General features: G+C 48.5%; 1 protein-coding gene across 1 annotated transcript in view; it reads left to right on the plus strand.

Annotated features, from left to right (window-relative positions):
- The window catches only part of fndc1 (fibronectin type III domain containing 1), a 196,068-nt gene that overhangs the window by 18,796 nt on the left and 152,955 nt on the right, over positions 1 to 24,317 (plus strand). Inside the window, exons 2-3 of the mRNA XM_078404697.1 lie at positions 13,177 to 13,371; positions 13,547 to 13,633. Coding sequence (XP_078260823.1) covers positions 13,177 to 13,371; positions 13,547 to 13,633 — 282 coding nt within the window. The remainder of the gene's footprint in view (positions 1 to 13,176; positions 13,372 to 13,546; positions 13,634 to 24,317) is intronic.

Genomic DNA, 24,317 nt, shown 5'->3' on the forward strand with positions numbered 1-24,317 from the left:
AGGGGCCACAGTTTAAGAATAAGGGGTAGGCCATTTAGAACGGAGATGAGGAAGAACTTTTTCAGTCAGAGAGTGGTGAAGGTGTGGAATTCTCTGCCTCAGAAGGCAGTGGAGGCCAGTTCATTGGATGCTTTCAAGAGAGAGCTGGATAGAGCTCTTAAGGATAGCGGAGTGAGGGGGTATGGGGAGAAGGCAGGAACGGGGTACTGATTGAGAGTGATCAGCCATGATCGCATTGAATGGCGGTGCTGGCTCGAAGGGCTGAATGGCCTACTCCTGCACCTATTGTCTATTGTCTATTGTCTATTTGTGGAAAGAGAAATGAAGTAGACATTTCAGGTCAGAAAAAAAGGAACAACAGGCGCTGATTTACAAAATAAAATGACACAGTGCTGGAGTAATTCAGCGTTCAGGCCGCACCTCTGGAGAATGCGGACTGGTGACATTTGAGGTTGGGTTTCTTCTTCAAACTGATTTATTTTTTGTTAGAGATACAGCGCGGAAACAGGCCCTTCGGCCCACCGGGTCCGCGCCGGCCAGCGATCCCCGCACACTAACACTATCCTACACACACTAGGGACAATTTCTACATTTTACCCAGCCAATTAACCTACATACCTGTACGTCTTTGGAGTATGGGAGGAAACCGAAGATCTCGGAGAAATCCCACGCAGGTCACGGGGAGAACGTACAAACTCCGTAAAGACGGCGCCCGTAGTCAGGATCGAACCTGAGTCTCCGGCGCTGCATTCGCTGTAAGGCAGCAACTCTACCGCTGCGCCACCGTGATTGTGATATTTCGGGTTGGGACCCTTCTTCAAACTTCCATACCTCCACACGTTCCGAGCCCGCATGAAACATAGAAAATAGGTGCAGGGGTAGGTCGTTTGGTCCATCGAGCCAGCACCGCCATTCAATGTGATCACGGCTGATCATCCGTGATGTTGAGCTCTTCTCTTGGTGCCTCTGTCTCCGGGCTTTGTTGTCTTGGAAGGAGTGCTCGCCTCCCAGTGATGATCCATACTCCCATCCCCCCTCCTCCTGGACTATCCCTCCCAGCCTTCTACCTTCTTTGGACATTCCTATTTCCAACTCTTGGTGCAACATCAACTGTCTTGACTTTTCCACTCCCTTCCCCACTCCAGTCTTACACACAGCCCCCCCTCTCAGCAACAATCCCAACATTTTTCAATCCGCTGTTCAAACACAATCTGCCACGGGCAATGAAGGTCCAATTCTACACTGCCATCATTGAGTCCGTCCTCACCTTCTCCATCATGGTCTGGTTTGGCTCAGCCGCCAAGCACGACATCCGGAGGCTGCAACGGATCGTTCGCACAGCTGAGAAGGTTGTTGGCTGCAACCTTCCCCCCATTGACGAACTGTACACTGCAAGGGCCAGGAAGCGAGCGGGCAAGATCATCTCTGACCCCTCTCACCCTGGCCACAAACTCTTCGAAGAACTTCCCTCTGGAAGGCGACTCCGGACTGTCAAAGCAGCCACAGCCGGACATAAAAACAGCTTTTTTTTCCCCACGAGCAGTAGCTCTACTCAACAACCAAAAGTCTGTAGCCTCCTTTAGCTCTGGTATTTTATTTCATTCTGCACATGTTTAAATTATAATGTTTTATTCTTAATTGTTTAGAATCGTGTGTCGTGTTGTTACTTGGGAGCAAAGCACCAAGGCAGATTTCTTGTATGTATGCATACTTGGCTAATAAAATTTATTCAATCTGATTCCGTTCAATTCAATTTTATAATCAGTCAGTCTGAAGAAGGGTCCAGAAATGCTGCCAGACCTGCTGAGTTACTCCAGGACTTTGTGACTGTTTTAGAAATTTCAAGTTCAGCTCTCTCTTTTGGAGCCCAAGGAAACTCATAAGTTCAGCTTGGCAGATCATTGTTGGCTGTCTTATCATCTCAGCCTCTCAAAATTGTGTATACTTCTATCAAATCTTCCCTCCCCCTTCCCAGTTCTCCCACTAGTCTTCCTGTCTCCGACTACATTCTATCTTTGTCCCGCCCCCCTGACATCAGTCTGAAGAAGGGTCTCGACCCGAAACGTCACCCATTCCTTCTCTCCCGAGATGCTGCCTGACCCGCTGAGTTACTCCAGCATTTTGTGTCTTCCTTCGATTTAAACCAGCATCTGCAGTTTTTTTTCCTACATAGTATAAAACCTCTGAACCTTTTCCAATGTCTCCACGTCATTTAAAAAATGTCGGCAACTTGCTCAGTCTGATGCGTATAATAAAATCGAATTGCTTTTTAAATAGGAGTTTTTGTACTTCCACACCCCTCTGCATCTCTGATGGGTGTTGTAGTTCGTGACCTATTAACAGAATAGTCAGACAACTGAATTCGTTTAACCTCTTTATTCTACTCACCCAGCTGGGAGAGAGCCTAGATACCGGAGCGTTCAGAAGCGCTCAGGCAGCTAGTGTAGCCTCTCTCCCCGAAAGCTTACATTTACACACCTTTTATACCCTAAATACATGTGCCAGTATTTTTCCATCGCTGCCTTATACGGCAAGTTTTACAATGTCCTATAAATGTTTATGTGTCTTTCGGGACCTCGGTGTCCATCGTGACCTCTTCTTTCTTGGGAACAAAGGGCAGTCCATGTGGCAAGATGTTCTTCTTAACACTTCAAAGCTTTGAACGCCGGTTGCTGATATCAGAGGATACGATCAGCCATAAACCGCGCTTCCATGCTGACAACAGGATGCCCCAGGAATAATCGGAGCTGGAGCTTTTACACCCCTGCAATAAAACCCACATAGCTGCATTCGTAATGTTAGCCCTTACAAGGGTGGTACGGTAGACCCAATAGTACTGCTGTCTTGCTGCACCAGAGACCCAATTTCCAACTTGACTTTGGAATGCAGTCCGTGTGGAGTTTGCACGTCGCTCTCTGTGACCGCGTTGGCTTCCTCCGGGTGCTCCGGTTTCCTCCCACATTCCAAATCCGTGTGGGTTTGTCGGTTAATTGGCCTCGTAAATTGCCCCGAGTGTGTCGGGAATGGATGTGAAAGTGAGATAACGTAGAACAAGTGTGAGCGGGCGATCAGTGATTAGCATGGACTCGGTTGGCCGAAGGGCCGGTTTCTAAGCTGTGCCCCTTAAACTAAACTCCACCCAATTCATAATTCTCTGACGCAGCCATTTGAAGAATGTCTCTCAAAGATTATCATGCTGGAAGAGTAATCTAAAGGTATGAACAGGCCTTCTGACTATAGTCTGAAAATACTGCAGCAGAGGCAAAATTTGTGCTAGGCTTAGGGCTTGGCCTGAAGTAGCAATCACGAAGCGTGCGGTCACGGTGGCGCGGCGGTAGAGTTGCTGCCATACACCGCTTGCAGCGCCGGAGACCCGGGTTCCATCTGGACTACGGGTGCTGTCTGTACGGAGTTTGTACGTTCTCCCCGTGACCTGCGTGGGTTTTCTCCGAGATCTTCGGTTTCCTCCCACACTCCAAAGACGTGCAGGTTTGTAGGTTAATTGGCTTGGTAAATGTAAAAATTGTCCCTAGTGGGTGTAGGATAGTGTTAGTGTGCGGGGATCGCTGGGCGGCACGGACCCGGTGGGCCGAAGGGCCTGTTTCCGCGCTGTATCTCTAAACTAAACTAAAACTAAAAATGAAACTTCCCTCGCTTTCTTGCCTGTTCACCAATTTTCCCGAGGTTTTCCTTTGCCAGTTTTTAGTGTTTGTGTCTATTTGGAAGCCTGTCAGACATTAGTCAATCTGTATTTTTGTAAGACTAAAACATATATTCCTTCATTAGTGAAAAAGTATGACCTTGTAAGAATTGCTGTCTTTAACAATCAACTGGAGATTTTAAAAGGCTCATGCAACAACTGGGAATGTGTGGATTGGGGAAACGGTATAAAATGCTTCATGCTGTCAGTTTGGTTTACATCGTGGGAACAGGCCTTGCACTGCACTAGGGACAATTTACAATTACACCAAGCCAATTAACCGACAAAACTGAATCTTCGGAGTGCGCTAGGAAACTGGAGATCTCGGGGAAAACCTATGTGGGTCACGGGAGAACATACAAACTCCGTACAGACAGCACCCGTAGTCCGGAACGAACCCAGGTCTCTGGCGCTGTAAGGCAGCAACTCTACCGCTGTGCCACCATGCTGTCCTAGCCAAAGAATTCTCTCCAATAGTTCCCTACCACTGACGTGAGGCTCACTGACTTATAATTCTTTACCTTGCATCTCAGGCAAAGAAACAACATCAGCCAATCAATAGGCTTCTAGGACCTCATCTGTGGCCACACAAAATGCAAGGATCTTTGTCAATACTCTTGCAATAGACAATAGACAATAGGTGCAGGAGGAGGCCATTCGGCCCTTCGAGCCAGCACCGCCATTCAATGTGATCATGGTTGATCATCCACAATCAGTACCCCGTTCCTGCCTTCTCCCCATACCCCCTGACTCCGTTATCCTTAAGAGCTCTATCTAGCTCTCTCTTGAATGCATTCAGAGAACTGGCCTCCACTGCCTTCCAGAACCAGGGGCCACAGTTTAAGAATAAGGGGTAGGCCATTTAGAACGGAGATGAGGAAAAACTTTTTCAGTCAGAGAATTGTGAATCTGTGGAATTCTCTGCCTCAGAAGGCAGTGGAGGCCAATTCTCTGAATGCATTCAAGAGAGAGCCAGATAGAGCTCTTAAGGATAGCGGAGTCAGGGGGTATGGGGAGAAGGCAGGAACGGGGTACTGATTGAGAATGATCAGCCATGATCACATTGAATGGCGGTGCTGGCTCGAAGGGCCTAATGGCCTCCTCCTGCACCTATTGTCTATTGTCTATTGTCTATTGTCTGAGGCAGAGAATTCCACAGATTCACAACTCTCTGACTGAAATTTTTTTTCCTCGTCTCCGTTCTAAATGGCCTACCCTTTATTCTTAAACTGTGGCCCCCCCTACCCCTTATTCTTAAACTGCGTGGGATTGGTGCTGGCAATCTCTCTTGCCTCTCTCTATAACCTGGGATAAATCCCATCAGGCCCTGGGGATTTATCCACCGAAGTGGTCTTCAAGAGACCTAACACCACTTCCTTCCGAATCTCAAATTGCCCTTGCAATTTGAAAAAAGCTGCAATTTGAAAATGAATGTTTTCTCCACACTAGTTTTCTCCACACTAGTTTTCTCCACGCTAATCTCACAGTCCTGTGAAATTCACTGGAGTTTAGAAGGATGAGAGGGGATCTTATAGAGACGTATAAAATTATAAAAGGACTGGACAAGCTGGATGCAGGAAAAATGTTCCCAATGTTGGGGGAGTCCAGAACCAGGGGCCACAGTCTAAGAATAAAGGGGAGTCCATTTAAAACTGAGGTGAGAAGTAACTTTTTCACCCGGAGAGTTGTGAATTTGTGGAATTCTCTGCCACAGAAGGCAGTGGAGGCCAATTCACTGGATGGATTTAAAGGAGAGTTAGATAGAGCTCTAGGGGCTAGCGGAATCAAGGGATATGGGGAGAAGGCAGGCATGGGTTACTGTTTGTGGATGGTCAGCCATGATCACAATGAATGGCGGTGCTGGCTCGAAGGACCAAATGGCCTCCTCCTGCACCTATTTTCTATGTTTCTATGTCCTCCTTGTCCTTCTCCTTGGTGAAAGCAGATTCAAAGTACTTGTTCAGTACTCCACCTACATCCCGAGACCCATGGCACAAATTCCTTCCTTCATCCTTTAGCAGTCTTGTCTTCTCCCTGGTCACCCTCTTGTTTTTAATGTCTGGCGAAAAAGCCTTGGGATTTTCTTGAATCCATCTCACCAAAGCCCCTTTTTTTGTCCCTTCTAATTGCCCACTCGAGTTCTTTCCTCTTTGCTTCATGTTCCTCAAAGGGCTCAATGTATATTAAAATGTACAACACAGAATGTACAACTTTTTCATCCAGAGACAATAGACAATAGACAATAGGTGCAGGAGGAAGCCATTTGGCCCTTCGAGCCAGCACCGCCATTCAATGTGATCATGGCTGATCATTCTCAATCAGTACCCCGTTCCTGCCTTCTCCCCATACCCCCTGACTCCGCTATCATTAAGAGCTCTATCGAGCTCTCTCTTGAATGCATTCAGAGAATTGGCCTCCACTGCCTTCTGAGGCAGAGAATTCCACAGATTCACAACTCTCTGACTGAAAAAGTTTTTCCTCATCTCCGTTCTAAATGGCACAGTTCTAAGTTCTTAAACTGTGGCCCCTTGTTCTGGACTCCCCCAACATTGGGAACAATGTTGTGAATTTGTGGAATTCTCTGCCACAGAGGGCAGTGGAGGCCAATTCACTGGATGAATTTAAAAGAGAGTTAGATAGAGCTCCAGGGGCCAGTGGAATCAAGGGATATGGGGAGAAGGCAGGCACGGGTTACTGATTGTGGATGATCAGCCACGATCACAATGAATGGTGGCGCTGGCTCCAAGGGCCAAATGACCTCCTCCTACCTATTTTCTATATTTCTAGAACTGCAGCATAAAATTTGCAAATCAAAAGCTTTCTATTATGTCTTTGAAAATCAGGTTTGCTCCTGTTACTTGTTCGGTCCCACCACAGGAGGACTAAAGTATAAAATTACAGCAAGATTGAATTAAACTCATAGTTGCGTTATCACAAATGTCATTTTGTTTTCAAGGTGTGTAAGGGGTTGGAGAGGCTAGATGCAGGAAGATTGTTCCCGATGTTGGGGAAGTCCAGAACCAGGGGTCACAGTTTAAGGATAAGGGGGAAGTCTTTTAGGACCGAGATGAGAAAGTTTTTTTTCACACAGAGAGTGGTGAATCTGTGGAATTCTCTGCCACAGAAGGTAGTTGAGGCCAGTTCATTGGCTATATTTAAGAGGGAGTTAGATGTGGCCCTTGTGGCTAAAGGGATCAGGAGGTATGGAGAGAAGGCAGGTACGGGATACTGAGTTGGATGATCAGCCATGATCATATTGAATGGCGGTGCAGGCTCAAAGGGCCGAATGGCCTACTCCTGCACTTATTTTCTATGTTTCTATGTTTCTATGTAATTTCTTTCTGGACAGAATATGATTTGGCTCCCTTCTCTGTATCAACAAAACACTTTTTTTCATTTTTAGTTTGCGAATCCACATGTGCCATAGATTAAGGGTTATAATTCGCAATTGGAAATCAGATCAGTTTGTTCGGATTAGTTTACACTGGGGCTCAATGAAATACCTTGTGTGTGTCAAGCTCTGAATAAATAGTATACATACATTAATGATGAATATAACAATAATGATGAATATAACAATAGTCCATAGTCAATTTTATTTTTTATTTGTCACACACACGCAAATGTGCAGTGAAATGAAAAATTACCCACAGTCCAACAATAAGAGCAATAAAAATAAGCAATAACACACACAATCACAAACCAACACAAAACAAAAAGAAACATCCATCACAGTGTGGAACTCATTGCCAGAGAGGGCAGTGGAGGCCAAGTCAGTGAATATTTTTAAGGCAAAAATAGCCAAATTCTTCATTAGAACCGGTGTCAAGTGTTATGGGGAGAAGGCAGGGAAATGGGGTTAGGAGGCAAAGATAGAAATATAGAAACATAGAAAATAGGTGCAGGAGGAGGCCATTTGGCCCTTCGAGCCAGCACCGCCATTCATTGTGATCATGGCTGATCATCCACAATCAGTAACCCGTGCCTGCCTTCTCCCCATATCCCTTGATTCCACTAACCCCTAGAGCTCTATCTAACTAAACTCTCTTTTAAATTCATCCAGTGAATTGGCCTCCACTGCCGTCTGTGGCAGAGAATTCCACAAATTCACAACTCTCTGGGTGAAAAAGTTTTTTTTTCTCACCTCAGTTTTAAACGGCCTCCTCTTTATTCTTAGACTGTGTGGCCCCTGGTTCTGGACTCCCCCAACATTGGGAACATTTTTCCTGCATCGAGCTTGTCCAGTCCTTTTATAATTTTATACGTCTCTACAAGATCCCCTCTCGTCCTTCTAAAAAGATCAGTCATGATTGAATGGCGGAGTGGACTCAATGGGCCGAATGGCCTAATTCTGCTCCTCTACCTTGTGAACCTGTGAATAACTACAATGAGGTGTGCATGACAGTGGGAAGATGGTGAATCTGAAGCAAAAGTATAATGTGCAATGCATTGAGTAAGAGTATATGACTTCATCTCCATGGCAGGGGTGTATAAAGCATGCCCAGTGTTAGACAATAGACAATAGACAATAGGTGCAGGAGGAGCCCATTCGACCCTTCGAGCCAGCACCGCCATTCAATGTGATCATGGCTGATCATTCTCAATCAGTACCCCGTTCCTGCCTTCACCCCGTACCCCCTGACTCCGCTATCCTTAAGAGCTCTATCTAGCTCTCTCTTGAATGCATTCAGAGAATTGGCCTCCACTGCCTTCTGTGGCATGTACAGTGAAAAGCTTTTGTTGCGTTCTAACCAGTCAGCGGAAAGACAATGCATGGATACAATTGATCCATTTGCAGTGTTTTGAGAAGAAGATTAGAGAATTACGTTTATTGTAAGGGAAAGCCAGCAAGGTTCAATCAAGGATAGTCTTGAGTGTCACCAATGAGGTAGATCATAGTTCAGCACTGCTCTCTGGTTGTGGTAGGATGATTCAGTTTCCTGATAACAGCTGAGATGAAACTGTCCCTGAATCTGGAGGTGTGCGTTTTCACACTTCTGTACCTTTTGCCCGATGGGAGAGGGGAGAAGAGGGAGTGGCCAGGGTGCGACTGGTCCTTGATTGTGCTGCTGACCTTGCCGAGGCAGCGCGAGGTGTAGATGGAGTCAATGGAAGGGAGGTTGGTTTGTGTGATGGTCTGGACTGGGTCCACAATTCTCTGCATTTTCTTACGGTCTTGGATGGAGCTGTTCCCAAACCAAGCTGTGAGGCATCCTGATAAAATACTTTCCATGGTGCATCTGTAGAAGTTGGTGAGAGTTGTTGGGGACATGCTGAACTTCCAAGGCCTTCTAAGGAAGTAGAGGCGTTGGTGTGCTTTTTCAGTCGTTGTTTCAATATGGGTGGTTTTTAACATAACATCCCAACTTCGAAATTCCATACCCCGGCCAATGTATCAAAAGCCACCTTTACCACCCTATCTACCTATAACGCCACATTGAAGGAACTATGTACCTGTACTCCGAGATCCCTCTACAGTACACCCAGAGCTGGGCACTTCTCTTTGAAGGTCCTGACCTGATTTGACTTCTCAGAATGCAACACCTGGCACTGCTCTGCATTGCTATTCTTCAGTCCACTTTCCCAGCTGCTCGTGATCCTGGTATGAATGTTGATAACAATCTACGATTCCACGCACTTTAGTCCCTTAGCAAGTTGCAATCACATTCTCTTGACAGTAAAGTATTGCAAACAGCCATCTACACCATAAACGTGGGCAAGTTCGCCCAAGTCAATGTAGTTCATTACGGTCATCACCAAAGGAAGGAAGCATGCAGGTACAGCAGGCAGTGAAGAAAGCCAATGGAATGTTGGCCTTCATAACAAGAGGAGTTGAGTATAGGAGCAAAGAGGTCCTTCTGCAGTTGTACAGGGACCTAGTGAGACCGCACCTGGAGTACTGTGTGCAGTTTTGGTCTCCAAATTTGAGGAAGGATATTCTTGCTATTGAGGGCATGCAGCGTAGGTTTACTAGGTTAATTCCCGGAATGGCGGGACTGTCATATGTTGAAAGACTGGAGCGACTAGGCTTGTATACACTGGAATTTAGAAGGATGAGAGGGGATCTTATTGAAACGTATAAGATTATTAAGGGGTTGGACACGTTAGAGGCAGGAAACATGTTCCCAATGTTGGGGGAGTCCAGAACCAGGGGCCACAGTTTAAGAATAAGGGGTAGGCCATTTAGAAGGAGATGAGGAAAAACATTTTCAGCCAGAGAGTTGTGAATCTGTGGAATTCTCTGCCTCAGAAGGCAGTGGAGGCCAATTCTCTGAATGCATTCAAGAGAGAGCTAGATAGAGCTCTTAAGGATAGCGGAGTCAGGGGGATATGGGGAGAAGGCAGGAACGGGGTACTGATTGAGAATGATCAGCCATGGAAATGTGTAAGATGGAGAAAATTGCCAATTACCTTGTCATGTCTTGGACCACCTCTTGTCATGCCTTTGTTCAGCCACATCTCCATTGTTCCAGCAATGCCAGGATTTTAAAAAAGCTTGCTTTGTGTTGTTCCTTTCTAATTGTACCAAGTTTGGGTGCTCTTGCACCAGGTTTTCACTGCACCCAGAATTGGTTTGAGCACCATTACATCTATTGTAGGATTTTCAACTAAGCACGGTGGAATCAAATCATCCGGGTTACCTTAATCCTGTCTGATGAAGTGCATTAAATATATTAAGGTTGAAGCTTAAACTTATGAGGAAGTACATCTTTGAATTGGAAATGGACACCTGTAACTTCCAGCATGCTTTGTATTTGTTGCTATTTCTCATGTTTCACCCACCAACTCCCCTGCAGTTGTACAGGGCCCTGCTGAGACCACATCTGGAGGATTGTGTGCAGTTTTGGTCTCCTAATTTGAGGAAGGACAACCTTGCCATTGAGGCAGTGCAGCGTAGGTTCACCAGGTTAATCCCTGGGATGGCGGGACTGTCATATGAGAAAAGATTGGAAAGACTGACAATAGACAATAGACAATAGGTGCAGGAGGAGGCCATTCGGCCCTTCGAGCCAGCACCGCCATTCAATGTGATCATGGCTGATCATTCTCAATCAGTACCCCGTTCCTGCCTTCTCCCCGTACCCCCTGACTCCGCTATCCTTGAGCTCTATCCAGCTCTCTCTTGGGCTAGGCTTGTATTCACTGGAGTTTAGAAGGAGGAGAGGGGATCTTGTAGAGGTGCATAAAATTATAAAAGGATTGGACAAGCTGGATGCAGGGAAAATGTTCCCAATGTTGGGGGAGTCCAGAACCAGGGGCAACAGTCTAAGAATAAAGGGGAGGCCATTTAAAACTGAGGTGAGAAGAAACCTTTTCACCCAGAGAGTTGTGAATTTGTGGAATTCTCTGCCACAGAAGGCAGTGGAGGCCAATTCACTGGATGAATTTAAAAGAGAGTTAGATAGAGCTCTAGGGGCTAGCAGAATCAAAGGATATGGGGAGAAGGCAGGCACGGGTTACTGATTGTGGATGATCAGCCATGATCACAATGAATGGCGGTGCTGGCTCAAAATGCTGGAGTAACACAGCGGGTCAGGCAGCATCATACTTTAGGCTGTGTTGTGCCACAGCTCGGCATTCAGCACCATCATCCCCTCCGAACATTACCAAGTGCAGGGAACTGGGTCTCTGTGCATCCCTTTGCAACTGGATCCTCGACTTCCTCGTCAACAGAACACAATCGGTACAAATTGGCAGCAACACTTCCTCCTTGATAACCATCAGCTGGTGGGGCACGTCAAGGCTGTGTGCTCAGCTCCCTGCTCTACATACACCATACCCATGACTGTTTAGCCAGACACAGTTCCAATGCCATCTTTAAATTCGCCAATGACACCACCGCTGTTGGTTGAATTAAGGGCAATGATGAAGTGGATTATAGTAGGGAGATTGATTATCTGATTGAATGGTGCCAGAACAACAACTTTGCTCTCAATGTCAGTAAAACCAAGGAGCTGATTGTTGAAACTTTTTCTCAATCTCTGACCTCGACGGAGATGTGATTTGTCTCCGTGTCGTATCTCCGTCCCCACTGCGGCCTAACATCGAGGAGTTGGCGGCCTTTCCCGGAGACCGGCCCGGCGCTTCATGCCGCGGGCACGGCGCGGACTTTAACATCGTGGAGCTGCGATCCTTTGCCGGGGATCGACTGTGGAGAGCTCCAACCGCGGGGCCTGTGGACTTTAACACCGTGAAGCCCGCGGTCTCTGGTAAGAAGAGGCCGACTCGGGAGCTCCATGCCGCGGAGAGTTTCAACCGTCCCGACGCGGGGAGTTTCGATCATCCCGACGCGAGGGCCTCGGACAGTCGGCAGCGGCGACTGCGGACGGTTCAACAGCCCCGACCGCGGGAAAAGGGGAGGTGCAACGTGACCTGGGTGTCATGGTGCACCAGTCATTGAAAGCAAGGGTGCAGGTGCAGCAGGCAGTGAAGAAAGCGAATGGTATGTTAGCATTCATAGCAAGAGGATTTGAGTATAGGAGCAGGGAGGTTCTGCTGCAGTTGTACAGGGCATTGGTGAGACCACACCTGGAGTATTGTGTACAGTTTTGGTCTCCTAATCTGAGGAAATACATTCTAGCCTTAGAGGGAGTACAGAGAAGGTTCACCAGATTGATTCCTGGGATGGCAGGACTTTCATATGAAGAAAGACTGGATAGACTAGGCTTATACTCGCTGAAATTTAGAAGACTGGAGAGGCTAGATGCGGGAAGATTGTTCCCGATGTTGGGGAAGTCCAGAACCAGGGGTCACAGCTTAAGGATAAGGGGGAAGTCTTTTAGGACTGAGATGAGGAAACATTTTTTCACACAGAGAGTGGTGAGTCTGTGGAATTCTCTGCCATAGAAGGTAGTTGAGGCCAGTTTATTGGCTATATTTAAGAGGGAGTTAGATGTGGCCCTTGTGGCTAAAGGGATCAGGGGGTATGGAGAGAAGGCAGGTACAGGTTACTGAGCTGGATGATCAGCCATGATCATATTGAATGGCGGTGCAGGCTCGAAGGGCCGAATGGCCTACTCCTGCACCTATTTTCTATGTTTCTATGTTTCTAGAACAAAGAGGAAGATGATTGAACTTTATTACCTTCCATCACAGTGAGGAATGTGGAATCCACTGGGGTGGATGTTCATGTTACATTTTACTTTATGTGGCTGTGTGTCTTGTTGCTTTTCACTTAGTATGGCTGTATGGTCACTCACATTTCACTGCACCTTAATTGGTACACGTGACAATAAATTGAATCTTGAATCTTGAATCTTGATATTGTATTTGCACGAATTCTGCATGGCAAGAGAACTTGCATGAGATTATTTTACTGCAAACGTTCTCAAAGTTAGGCTCTTCAGCTGCTGACTAAATACAAATTGGGAATCATATTTCTGATACAGATTTGTGACCAATCAAAATATTTTGGCAGGTTTTTGCACTATTTTGTGCTTGAAAACTAACAGATATTTTTGTTCTTGCCTCAACAGTTGGTTCCACCTTGAGGTTGAAGAATGTAAAGGTCCTGCCTCATGAAAAGGGACTGAAAATCCTCTGGGGTCTACCACAGGATGTATCCATGGGACCTGTGAATTATTACAAAATTGGTTACGGTAAAACACTGGAAAACATCAAGTTCATCAAAGTGGGGAAAGATATGGACTCTTGTGTTGTGGAGGACATTGGTGAGTAGTCAATGGCATCGCTGTTGCGTGAATTAGAAAGGCCAGCCAGATATGATTTAGAATCCCTCAGATCTGTAAGCTTTATCGGCATTCTAATTGAAATAATGCGGCTGTCAAAGTCTGACTTAACTTCCAGAAGTTAGGATAATTCACTGATGTAAGACATGTGTTCCAGAGCCAGGGGAATTGCATTTTCTGATGGTGACAGCGGAAGGCCAAGTCAGAGAGAGGCAGCCAATGCACAACGACCGGAGTGCCACTGGTAAGTTGTGAAACCTGCTCATCCATTAATTGTGGGGAAACAGGATTAAGCAAATAATCACTCTTTTACCAGCGAATACTCACCAGACTTGTCAAGTGCTATTTTAATAGAACCACTCTGATTCATCCAGTCTTTGCTTTTATATAGTTAAATCATCTCCAGTTAACTGATTCAGCAATTGAAGTCATACTTAGAACCATAGAAAACTAGGTGCAGGAGTAGGCCATTCGGCCCTTCGAGCCAGCACCGCCATTCACTATGATCATGGCTGATCATCTAAAATCAGCACCCCGTTCCTGCTTTTTCCCCATATCACTTGATTCCTTTAGCACTAAGAGCTATATCTATTTATTCACAAATGCTGGAGTAACCTAGCAGATCAGGCAGCATCTCAGGAGAGAAGGAATGGTCGACAGTCTGAAGAAGGGTCTCGACCCGAAATGTCGCCCATTCCTTCTCTCCCGAGATGCTGCCTGACCTGCTGAGTTACTCCAACATTTTGTGAAAAAATACCTTTTATTTGTACCAGCATCTGCAGTTATTTTCTTAGAGCTGTATCTAACTCTCTAGATCTAACTGAAAACATCCAGTGAATTGGCCTCCATTGCCTTCTGTGGCGGAGAATTCCACGGATTCACAACTCTCTTGGGTGAAAAAGTTTTTCCTCATCACAGTGCTAAATGTCCTCCCCCTTATTCTTAAACGTCTGAGCGTGTTAGCTTGTGGAGTATTTGAAGTACAGTAAGCCCTTGTTTCAACGGACCCCATATAGCGGACGGATGCGTCGATACCAATAGACAATCGGTGCAGGAGGAGGCCATTCGGCCCTTTCGAACCAGCACCGCCATTCAATGTGATCATGGCTGATCATTCTCAATCAGAACCCTGTTCCTGCCTTCTCCCCATACCCCCTGACTCCGCTATCCTTAAGAGCTCTATCTAGCTCTCTCTTGAATGCATTCAGAGAATTGGCCTCCACTGCCTTCTGAGGCAGAGAATTCCACAGATTCACAACTCTCTGAGTGAAAAGGTTTTTCCTCATCTCGTTCTAAATGGCCTCCCCCTTATTCTTAAACTGTGTGGCCCCTTGTTCTGGACTCCCCCAACATTGGGAACATGTTTCCTGCCTCTAACGTGTCCAACCCCTTAATAATCTAAAACGTTTCGATAAGATCCCCTATCATCCTTCTAAATTCCACCCTGGCTCGTGCCTTTTCCTCTGGCCCCTCACACTCCCGGCTCTGCACACCACTCCCGACTCGCTAGGTGCATCAGGGAACGCCCCTGAACCCAACGCACGGCCCAGTGGACGCGGCTGTGGTTCCGCCTCACGTTGTACCTACTGGCAACAGCGCTTTCTTCAGGCCGCACCCACCAACAGCAATCTGCCTGCATGGGGCCCCCTCCTCTCCTACCAGCTGCCCAATGTTGGGGGAGTCCAGAACCAGGGGGCACACAGTCTAAAAATAAAGGGGAGGCCCTTTAAAACTGAGGTAAGAAGAAACCTTTTCACCCAGAGAGTTGTGAATTTGTGGAACTCTCTGCCACAGAGGGCAGTGGAGGCCAATTCACTGGATGGATTTAAAAGAGAGTTAGATAGAGCTTTAGGGGAAAGTGGAATCAAGGGATATGGGGAGAAGGCAGGCACGGGTTACTGATTGGGGATGATCAGCCATGATCACAATGAATGGCGGTGCTGGCACCAAGGGCCAAATGGCCTCCTCCTGCACCTATTGTCTATGTTTCTCTGTTTCTTGCTGTCCGCAGTGGCTTTGTCTGCTCCCCGCTTGACTGACAGTAGCCGCCACCTCCTCCCATCGCTCTGTCCGCTCGGCCTCTGTCCCCTGCACTCAACCCCTCCCAACGCCCTCCTCCTCCTCCTCCTCCCCCAGAGTCGCCGACGTTCTCCACCTTGGAAGCGGCGGCAGGTGAGAGGGGAGGGAGCCCCGCGATGACCGACTGTCACCTGTGGCCACAGCGTGAGACTCAACAACAGCTGCGTGAATCGCGGAGGGCGGTCACGGTGGCGCGGCGGTAGAGTTGCTGCCTTACAGCGAATGCAGCGCCGGAGACCCGGGTTCCATCCCCACTACGGGCGCTGTCTGTACGGAGTTTGCACGTTCTCCCCGTGACCTGCGTGGGTTTTCTCCGAGATCTTCGGTTTCCTCCCACACTCCAAAGACGTGCAGGTTTGTAGGTTAATTGGGTTGGTAAATGTAAAAATTGTCCCTAGTGGGTGTAGGATAGTGTTAGTGTGCGGGGATCGCTGGTCGGCGCCGACCCGGTGGGCTGAAGGGCCTGTTTTCAACGCTGTATCTCTAAACTAAACTGAAAGGGCTCGCTTGTGCCGACCAGCTGCATCAGTGCCGAGTTTTAAGGTGAAACGACACAAAGTTCTGGAGTAACTCAGGCAAGTTGGGCTGAAGGGCTTGTTTCCACACTCTATAGCGCTAATTCGGCCAACTGAATCAGTCTGAAGGAGGGTCCCAATGTCACCTATCCATGTTCTCCAGAGATGGTGCCTGACCTGCTGAGTTCCTTCATCACTTTGTGTCCTTTAGTATATTAATTATCATCTGCAGTTTCAACTACATACAACAATAAAACCTTATTTGGTTATAACGGACAATCGGCATTCTATATTTATCTATATACTAAAACTCTCGTTTGTTATCTTGTTTGTGACTGAACTTCAGCCAAAACGGTACACGGTAGCGTGACAATTTTAGGCCCACCTTACTCACCGTTGTCACTTTAGTGATAATGCAAGTAGTTTTATTGAAATCGGTGTTACATTTTTAAAGTTAGTCACATTTTAAAGTTTAAAAGGAGGGGAGGGGGAGGGGAGGAGGGAGGGGGAAGGGGGGAGAAGGGAGAGGGGAGGGGGGGGTTGAGGAGAGAGGGGAGGGGGAGGGGAGGGGGAGGACAGGGTGCTGCACCAATGCAGGAGAGGTTTGGGCCCAACTTTGTCTAGTATACTACTAAAACTCTACTCATCCAAAATGGTACACGATAGCTCCACATTTTATACCCACCTTACCCACCATACCCCTGTGCATGGTGTAGGCCCACTTTTGTTACTTAAATTTTTTTTTTACCTCATAAACTTTAATAAATGTGCTCCTCCCCCCTTTCGGAGGACCAGCAACCATCCCGGCATGCCCGGCGTCTGACCTTCCTCCCACAATGCAGCGCACAGAAGAGGTGGCAGCACAGGGTCCAACAAGATGGCCGTCGCCCGCTGCTTCAATCCGCACAGTCGACTTGCAGGAGACGCTTTGGCTTCACGCCCGGCCCGCAGGAGAAATGGGGCCGAGGGCAGTGCCTTCTCCCTGTCCACTCTCGCCCACCCACGGTCACCGTGGTGCTACCCGCCCGGTCTAGCAAGATGGCCGCTTGCCGCCGATCAGCGCTATACGCACGGGGAAGTGCCTTTCGCCGCCAACGGTTCCACGGATCGGTAGGCCTGTTTATGTTGAGAGGGCATGGGGTGGGGGTGTGGGGGGTGGGGTGGGGTGGGTGGGGTGGGGGGGAGGAGGAGGGCAGTGGAGGGGGTGGGGGGATGTGGTTGGTGGGTACGGCTGGGAGTGGGGATGGGGGGAGGGGAGGGGGGAGAGGAGGAGCGGGGTGGGGGAGAGGAGGAGCGGGGTGGGGGAGGGAGGAGAGGGTGTTGTACCAATGCAGGTTTGGGCCCAACAGGTCCACTTGCTCTATTGGGGGAGGGGGGGTTGGGGTGGGTTGGGGGAGGGAGGGGGAAGTGGGGGGGATGGGGTGGGTGGGGGGGTTAGGGTGGGGGGGAGGGTGGCACTGGAGGGGGAGGAGGGAGTGGGGGAGGGGAAGGAGAGGGGGTGGGGAGGGGGTGTGGAGGGAGGGAGTGGGGGTTGAGAGGGAGGGGAGTAGGGGTGGGGGGAGGGGGTGTGGAGGGAGGGGGGTGGGGTTGGGTGGGGAGGATGCGGTGGGGGAGTGGAGGGAGAGTATGGGTGGGGGGAGGGGAGTAGGGGTGGAGGGGTGTGGAGTGGGGGTGGGGTAAGGGGATGGAGTGGGGGGTGGAGGGGGGGATAAGGGGGGGGGGTCTGCGATCTGCAACGCACAACCTCGCGCCAGTATGGATACGCAGATGACTTGGGCCTACTGCACTCGGACAAGAGCTGGTGAAATGTGGAGGATGTGCTCTCGGCGGATATGGAACTTGTCGTGGGCTACCTGAAGACTTGCAGACTGAAACTGAGTGTGGCCAAAACCACCACAACGGCCTTTCACCTGAACAACAAGGAAGCTCAATGCCAGCTAACCGCCACCCTCAATGGGTCACCCCCACCCTACAACCCATTTCCTACATACCTCGGGGTGAATCTAGATCGGCAGCTGACCTACAAGCAACACCTTAAAGCTCTCCGTGCTCAAGTCTCGGCACGGAACAACCTCCTGCGTTGTTTGGCCGGATCGTCATGGTGCGCCAGGACATCTACTCTCTGAACCAGTGCTCTTGCACTCGTGTACAGCGCCGCTTGAGTACGCCGCCCCAGCATGGTGCCGCAGCGCTCATACCAGCAAACTAGACGCCACCCTCAACGACACCATGTGGATCATCACTGGCTGCCTACGCCTTACTCCCACGGATCTCCTGCTGGTGCTCGCTGGTTTCGCACCCGCCAAGCTTCGCAGAGAGTTCTTCACTCATAGGCTGGTGTGCAAGGCCCCATCGGACGCCAAACATCCTCTGCACCACCTCGCCCAGGATTCACAGCAACTGGGACCTCAACGCCTGTCATCTCGTCACCCTTTCTCCCGTCATGCAGCGACCCTCTGTGGCTCCGGTTTCAACACACTAGGAGCATGGAGAACCAGCTGGGAACAGACATCGCCAACTCCTCGATTCACTGTCGCACCGAACACCACAGCCCCACCCGGCTCGGACACGCCCCGCAAAGAGTGGGTCGCCCTGAATCGGCTCCACACAGGGGTCGGCCGGTTCAACGCCAACATGCATCGTTGGGGGTTGCGTCCATCAGCAGCCTGCGTGTGTGGAGCAGACCAGCAAACAGTGCAGCATGGCATGTCCGACTGCACTGTCCTCCGTCCCCCTGGTGGAGGGGTAGACCTCACGGCCCTCGACAACAGCACATTGCACTGGCTACAGCACCTGGAGGGCCTTACATGACTCCTGCTGCCTCAAACGCAAGAAGAAGAAGACCGGGGGTGGTGAGGGTTCTACACCAGTACAGGCGAGGCTTTGGGTCCACGGCTTTCTCTGGCTGACGCGCTGGCGCGAAGTGGCTGAGGTGAGTGACACCCTCCCCCTTTCCTGTCCCCCCTCTACGAGGAATGGGCCCAACGGGTCCACTTGGTCTAGTAACATATACCATCCCCCCCCCTATGTTCTGTTATAACGAGGGTTCAGAATCTTACTGTGTCATTGTCAGAAATCTTAGACGCTTGATAAATCGCATTCTACACCAATTTGTATTTATGCTTCAATTATGTAGACAAAATGTACCAATCAAAGATTGGTTCAAAGACAGACAGGTGGGCAGAGGGGGTGGGGTCGCTCTGTTGGTAAGGAATGATATTCAGTCCCTTGCAAGGGGTGACATAGAATCAGGAGATTTTTAAGAAAGGAGGGAGAGAGAAAACAGGAAATTATGGACCAGTTAGCCTGACATCAGTGGTGGGGAACATGCTGGAGTCAATTATAAAAGACGAAATTGTGGAAAGACTGGAGTGACTAGGCTTGTATACACCGGAATTTAGAAGGATGAGAGGGGATCTTATTGAAACATTTAAGATTATTAAGGGATTGGACACGTTAGAGGCAGGAAACATGTTCCCAATGTTGGGGGAGTCCAGAAACAGGGGCCACAGTTTAAGAATAAGGGGTAGGCCATGGAGAAAAGTGATGAGGAATAACGTTTTCTCTCAGAGAGTTGTAAATCTGTGGAATTCTCTGCCTCAGAAAGCAGTGGGGGCCAATTCTCTGGATGCTTTCAAGAGAGAGCTAGATAGAGCTCTTAATGATAGCGGAGTCAGGGGGTATGGGGAGAAGGCAGGAACGGGGTACTGATTGAGAATGATCAGCCATGATCACATTGAATGGTGGTGCTGGCTCGAAGGTCCGAATGGCCTCCTCCTGCACCTATTGTCTATTGTCTATTCTCATAAATGATCTGAATTATGGCAACTCTGACAAAACTAATAAATTCTATTTTGTCAGTGCCCTTCTGTTTCAGACTACATTATTTTGACTGGCATCAGTCCAAATACTTATTACCTCTGGACTTGACAATTCCAATGTTTTCCTAGCTGGCTCCCTTTTATCCACATTCCAGAAATGTGAATTCATTTGAAAGTTTTCTCTTTTTATCCTTACTCGAAACGAGGCAGGTTTACTAGTGCTACTCGGGTGGGTTTAAACTAGATAGGCAGAGGGGTGGTATGCAATGCAGGACTGAGGCAGGTGGGTTACATGAACAGGACAGGTTTGGAGGGATGTTGACCAAACACGGGCAGGTGGGACGAGTGTAGATGGGACAAGTTGGCTGGCGTGGGCAAATTGGGCCGAAGGGCCTGTTTCCACACCGTGACTCTATGACTCTATTGCTATTGAGGGTGTGCAGCGTAGGTTTACTTGGTTAATTCCCGGAATGGCGGGACTGTCGTATGTTGAAAGACTGGAGCGACTAGGCTTGTATACACTGGAATTTAGAAGGATGAGAGGAGATCTTATCGAAACATACAAGATTATTAAGGGGTTGGACACGTTAGAGGCAGGAAACATGTTCCCGATGTTGGGGGAGTCCAGAACAAGGGGCCACAGTTTAAGAATAAGGGGTAGGCCATTTAGAACTGAGACGAGGAAAAACTTTTTCAGTCAGAGAGTTGTAAATTGGTGGAATTCACTGCCTCAGAAGGCAGTGGAGGCCAATTCACTGAATGAATTCAAGAGAGAGCTGGATAGAGCTCTTAAGGATAGCGGAGTCAGGGGGTATGGGGAGAAGGCAGGAACGGGGTACTGATTGAGAATGATCAGCCATGATCACATTGAATGGCGGTGCTGGCTCGAAGGGCTGAATGGCCTCCTCCTGCACCTATTGTCTATTGTCTATTCAGACTGATGTCAGGGGAGGGGGTGGGACAAAGAATGTAGTCAGAGACAGGAAGACTAGTGGGAGAACTGGGAAGGGGGATGCGGGAAAGCAGGGACTATCTGAAGTTAGAGAAGTCAATGTTCATACCGCTGGGGTGTAAACTACCCAAGTGAAATATGGGATGCTGTTCCTCCAATTTGCGTGGGCCTCACTCTGACAATGGAGGAGGCCCAGGACAGAAAGGTCAGATTGGGAATGGGAGGGGGAGTTGAAGTGCTGAGCCACCGGGAGATCAGGTTGGTTGAGTCGGACTGAGCGAAGGTGTTCAGCGAATTGATCGCCGAGCCTGCGCTTGGTCTCGCCGATGATACCTGGAACAGCGGATACAGTAGATGAGGTTGGAGGAGGTGCAGGTGAACCTCCGTCTCACCTGGAAAGACTGTTTGGGTCCTTGGATAGAGTCGAGGGGGGAGGTAAAGGGACAGGTGTTGCATCTCCTGCGGTTGCAGGGGAAAGCACCTGGGGAGGGGGTAGTTTGGGTAGGAAGGGACGGGTGGACCAGGAAGTTATGGAGGGAACGGTCTCTGCGGAACGCAGAAAGGGGAGGGGATGGGAAGATATGGCCAGTGGTGGGGTCCTGTTGTAGGTGGCGGTAATGTTGGAGGATAATATGTTGTGTGCGATGGCTGATGGGGTGAAAGGTGAGAACGAGGGGGACTCTGTCCTCCAATTGGAGGAACAGCACCTCATATTTCGCCTGGGCAGCTTGCAGCCCAGTGGTATGAACATTGACTTCTCCAACTTTAGATAGTTCCTCTGTCCCTCTCTTCCCCTCCCCCTTCCCAGATCTCCCTCTATCTTCCTGTCTCCACCTATATCCTTCCTTTGTCCCGCCCCCCTGACATCAGTCTGAAGAAGGGTCTCGACCCGAAACATCACCCATTCCTTCTCTCCTGAGATGCTGCCTGACCTGCTGAGTTACTCCAGCATTTTGTGAATAAATGTCCTTGTTAAGTATTGTAATTGCGTTAGATTCCCAGCACTATCCTTGTTAACCTGTTCAGTGCCACCCCCGAATATACTCGGGTCGGCGGCACGGTAGCGCAGCGGTAGAGTTGCTGCTTTACAGCGAATGCAGCGCCGGAGACTCAGGTTCGATCCTGACTACGGGTGCTGCACTGTAAGGAGTTTGTACGTTCTCCCCATGACCTGCGTGGGTTTTCTCCGAGATCTTCGGTTTCCTCCCACACTCCAAAGACGTACAGGTATGTAGGTTAATTGGCTGGGTAAATGTAAAAATTGTCCCTAGTGGGTGTAGGATAGTGTTAATGTACGGGGATCGCTGGGCGGCACGGACTTGGTGGGCCGAAAAGGCCTGTTTCCGGCTGTATATATATGATATGATATGATATGGCCAATTGTGAAGATAAAACCTGGCAGTGAGTGTGTTAATGGCATAATCGTCCAACGAAGAAAGCAATTTGTCCCATGATTTCCTGATGAGAATCTTGGCTAATTTTGATGTTTCACAAGAATCTGTCTGTTTCCACGCTTTGCAGCTGTTCTGGTAAAGTCACAGCTTGGACTGGCTTCCTGCAGGTGTTGTACAGTTTAATGTTGCCCTCAGCGCATGTAATGAATGGTGCACTTTATACCAGGCTCGATCAATGTTAATTTGTATATACTGGCGTTTGCCAATTAATTCTGTTTATAGCTCAGAATTAAGTCAGTTCTCAGAGACTAAGAAATATATCTGATGACAGAATCTTACCCCTCTCCCCCTCCGCCCGTTTGCATTTCTGATCCACAGATTTTGTTTGAATTACACCTATTTGTTTTTGAAAATAATAACTTGGATGAAGGGATTAAAAGTACCATTAGCAAATTTGCAGATGATACAAAGCTGGGGGGCAGTGTGAACTGTGAGGAAGATGCCATTAGGTTGCAGGGTGACTTGGACAGGTTGTGTGAGTGGGCGGATGCATGGCAGATGCAGTTTAATGTGGATAAGTGTGAGGTTATCCACTTTGGTGGTAAGAATAGGAAGGCAGATTATTATCTGAATGGTGTCAAGTTAGGAAAAGGGGACGTACAACGAGATCTGGGTGTCCTAGTGCATCAGTCACTGAAAGGAAGCATGCAGGTACAGAAGGCAGTGAAGAAAGCCAATGGAATGTTGGCTTTCATAACAAGAGGAGTTGAGTATAGGAGCAAAGAGGTCCTTCTGCAGTTGTACAGGGCCCTAGTGAGACCGCACCTGGAGTACTGTGTGCAGTTTTGGTCTCCAAATTTGAGGAAGGATATTCTTGCTATTGAGGGCGTGCAGCGCAGGTTTACTAGGTTAATTCCCGGAATGGCGAGACTGTCATATGTTGAAAGACTGGAGCGACTAGGCTTGTATACACTGGAATTTAGAAGGATGAGAGGAGATCTTATCAAAACGAATAAGATTATTAAGGGGTTGGACACGTTAGAGGCAGGAAACATGTTCCCAATGTTGGGGGAGTCCAGAACAAGGGGCCACAGTTTAAGAATAAGGGGTAGGCCATTTAGAACTGAGATGAGGAAAAACCTTTTCAGTCAGAGAGTTGTGAATCTGTGGAATTCTCTGCCTCAGAAGGCAGTGGAGGCCAATTCTCTGAATGCATTCAAGAGAGAGCTAGATAGAGCTCTTAAGGAGGGGATATGGGGAGAAGGCAGGAACGGGGTACTGATTGAGAATGATCAGCCATGATCACATTGAATGGCGGTGCTGGCTCGAAGGGCCGAATGGCCTCCTCCTGCACCTAGTGTCTATTGTCTATAACAGCTCTATTGAGAAATAGGAACCAAGCGATACAATGTAATAGTTGCTTCTACAAGTGAATGAAAGCTTTCTTCAAGGTTGCTCAATTTCAACCTTTGTCGTTAGTAGCTTCTTAAAATGTATAATATGATAATCACACAAAAGAACTCCATTCATTCTTTGCCTGGGATTTGCAGTTTGCTAAACCTTTTGACATTAGTCTTGACGCCAATGAATCCAAGCAACATTAGGGAGTATAGAAGTTGGATAATATTTGAAAATAACTGCAGATGCTGGTACAAATCGATTTATTCACAAAATGCTGGAGTAACTCAGCAGGACAGGCAGCATCTCGAGAGAGAAGGAATGGGCGACGTTTCGGGTCGAGACCCTTCTTCAGACTGATGTCAGGGAGGGTGGGACAAAGGAAGGATATAGGTGGAGACAGGAAGATAGAGGGAGATCTGGGAAGGAGGAGGGGAAGAGAGGGACAGAGGAACTATCTAAAGTTGGAGAAGTCGACGTTCATACCACTGGGCTGCAAGCTGCCCAGGCAAAATATGAGGTGCTGTTCCTCCAATTTCTGGTGGGCCTCACTATGGCACTGGAGGCCCATGACAGAAAGGTCAGACTGGGAATGGGAGGGGGAGTTGAAGTGCTCGGCCACCGGGAGATCAGTTTGGTTAATGCGGACCGAGCGCAGGTGTTCAGCGAAGCGATCGCCGAGCCTGCGCTTGGTTTCGCCGATGTAAATAAGTTGACATCTAGAGCAGCGGATGCAATAGATGAGGTTGGAGGAGGTGCAGGTGAACCT

The sequence above is a fragment of the Rhinoraja longicauda genome, chromosome 9 (assembly GCF_053455715.1).
Source record: "Rhinoraja longicauda isolate Sanriku21f chromosome 9, sRhiLon1.1, whole genome shotgun sequence".
In the NCBI taxonomy this organism is placed as follows: domain Eukaryota; kingdom Metazoa; phylum Chordata; class Chondrichthyes; order Rajiformes; family Arhynchobatidae; genus Rhinoraja; species Rhinoraja longicauda.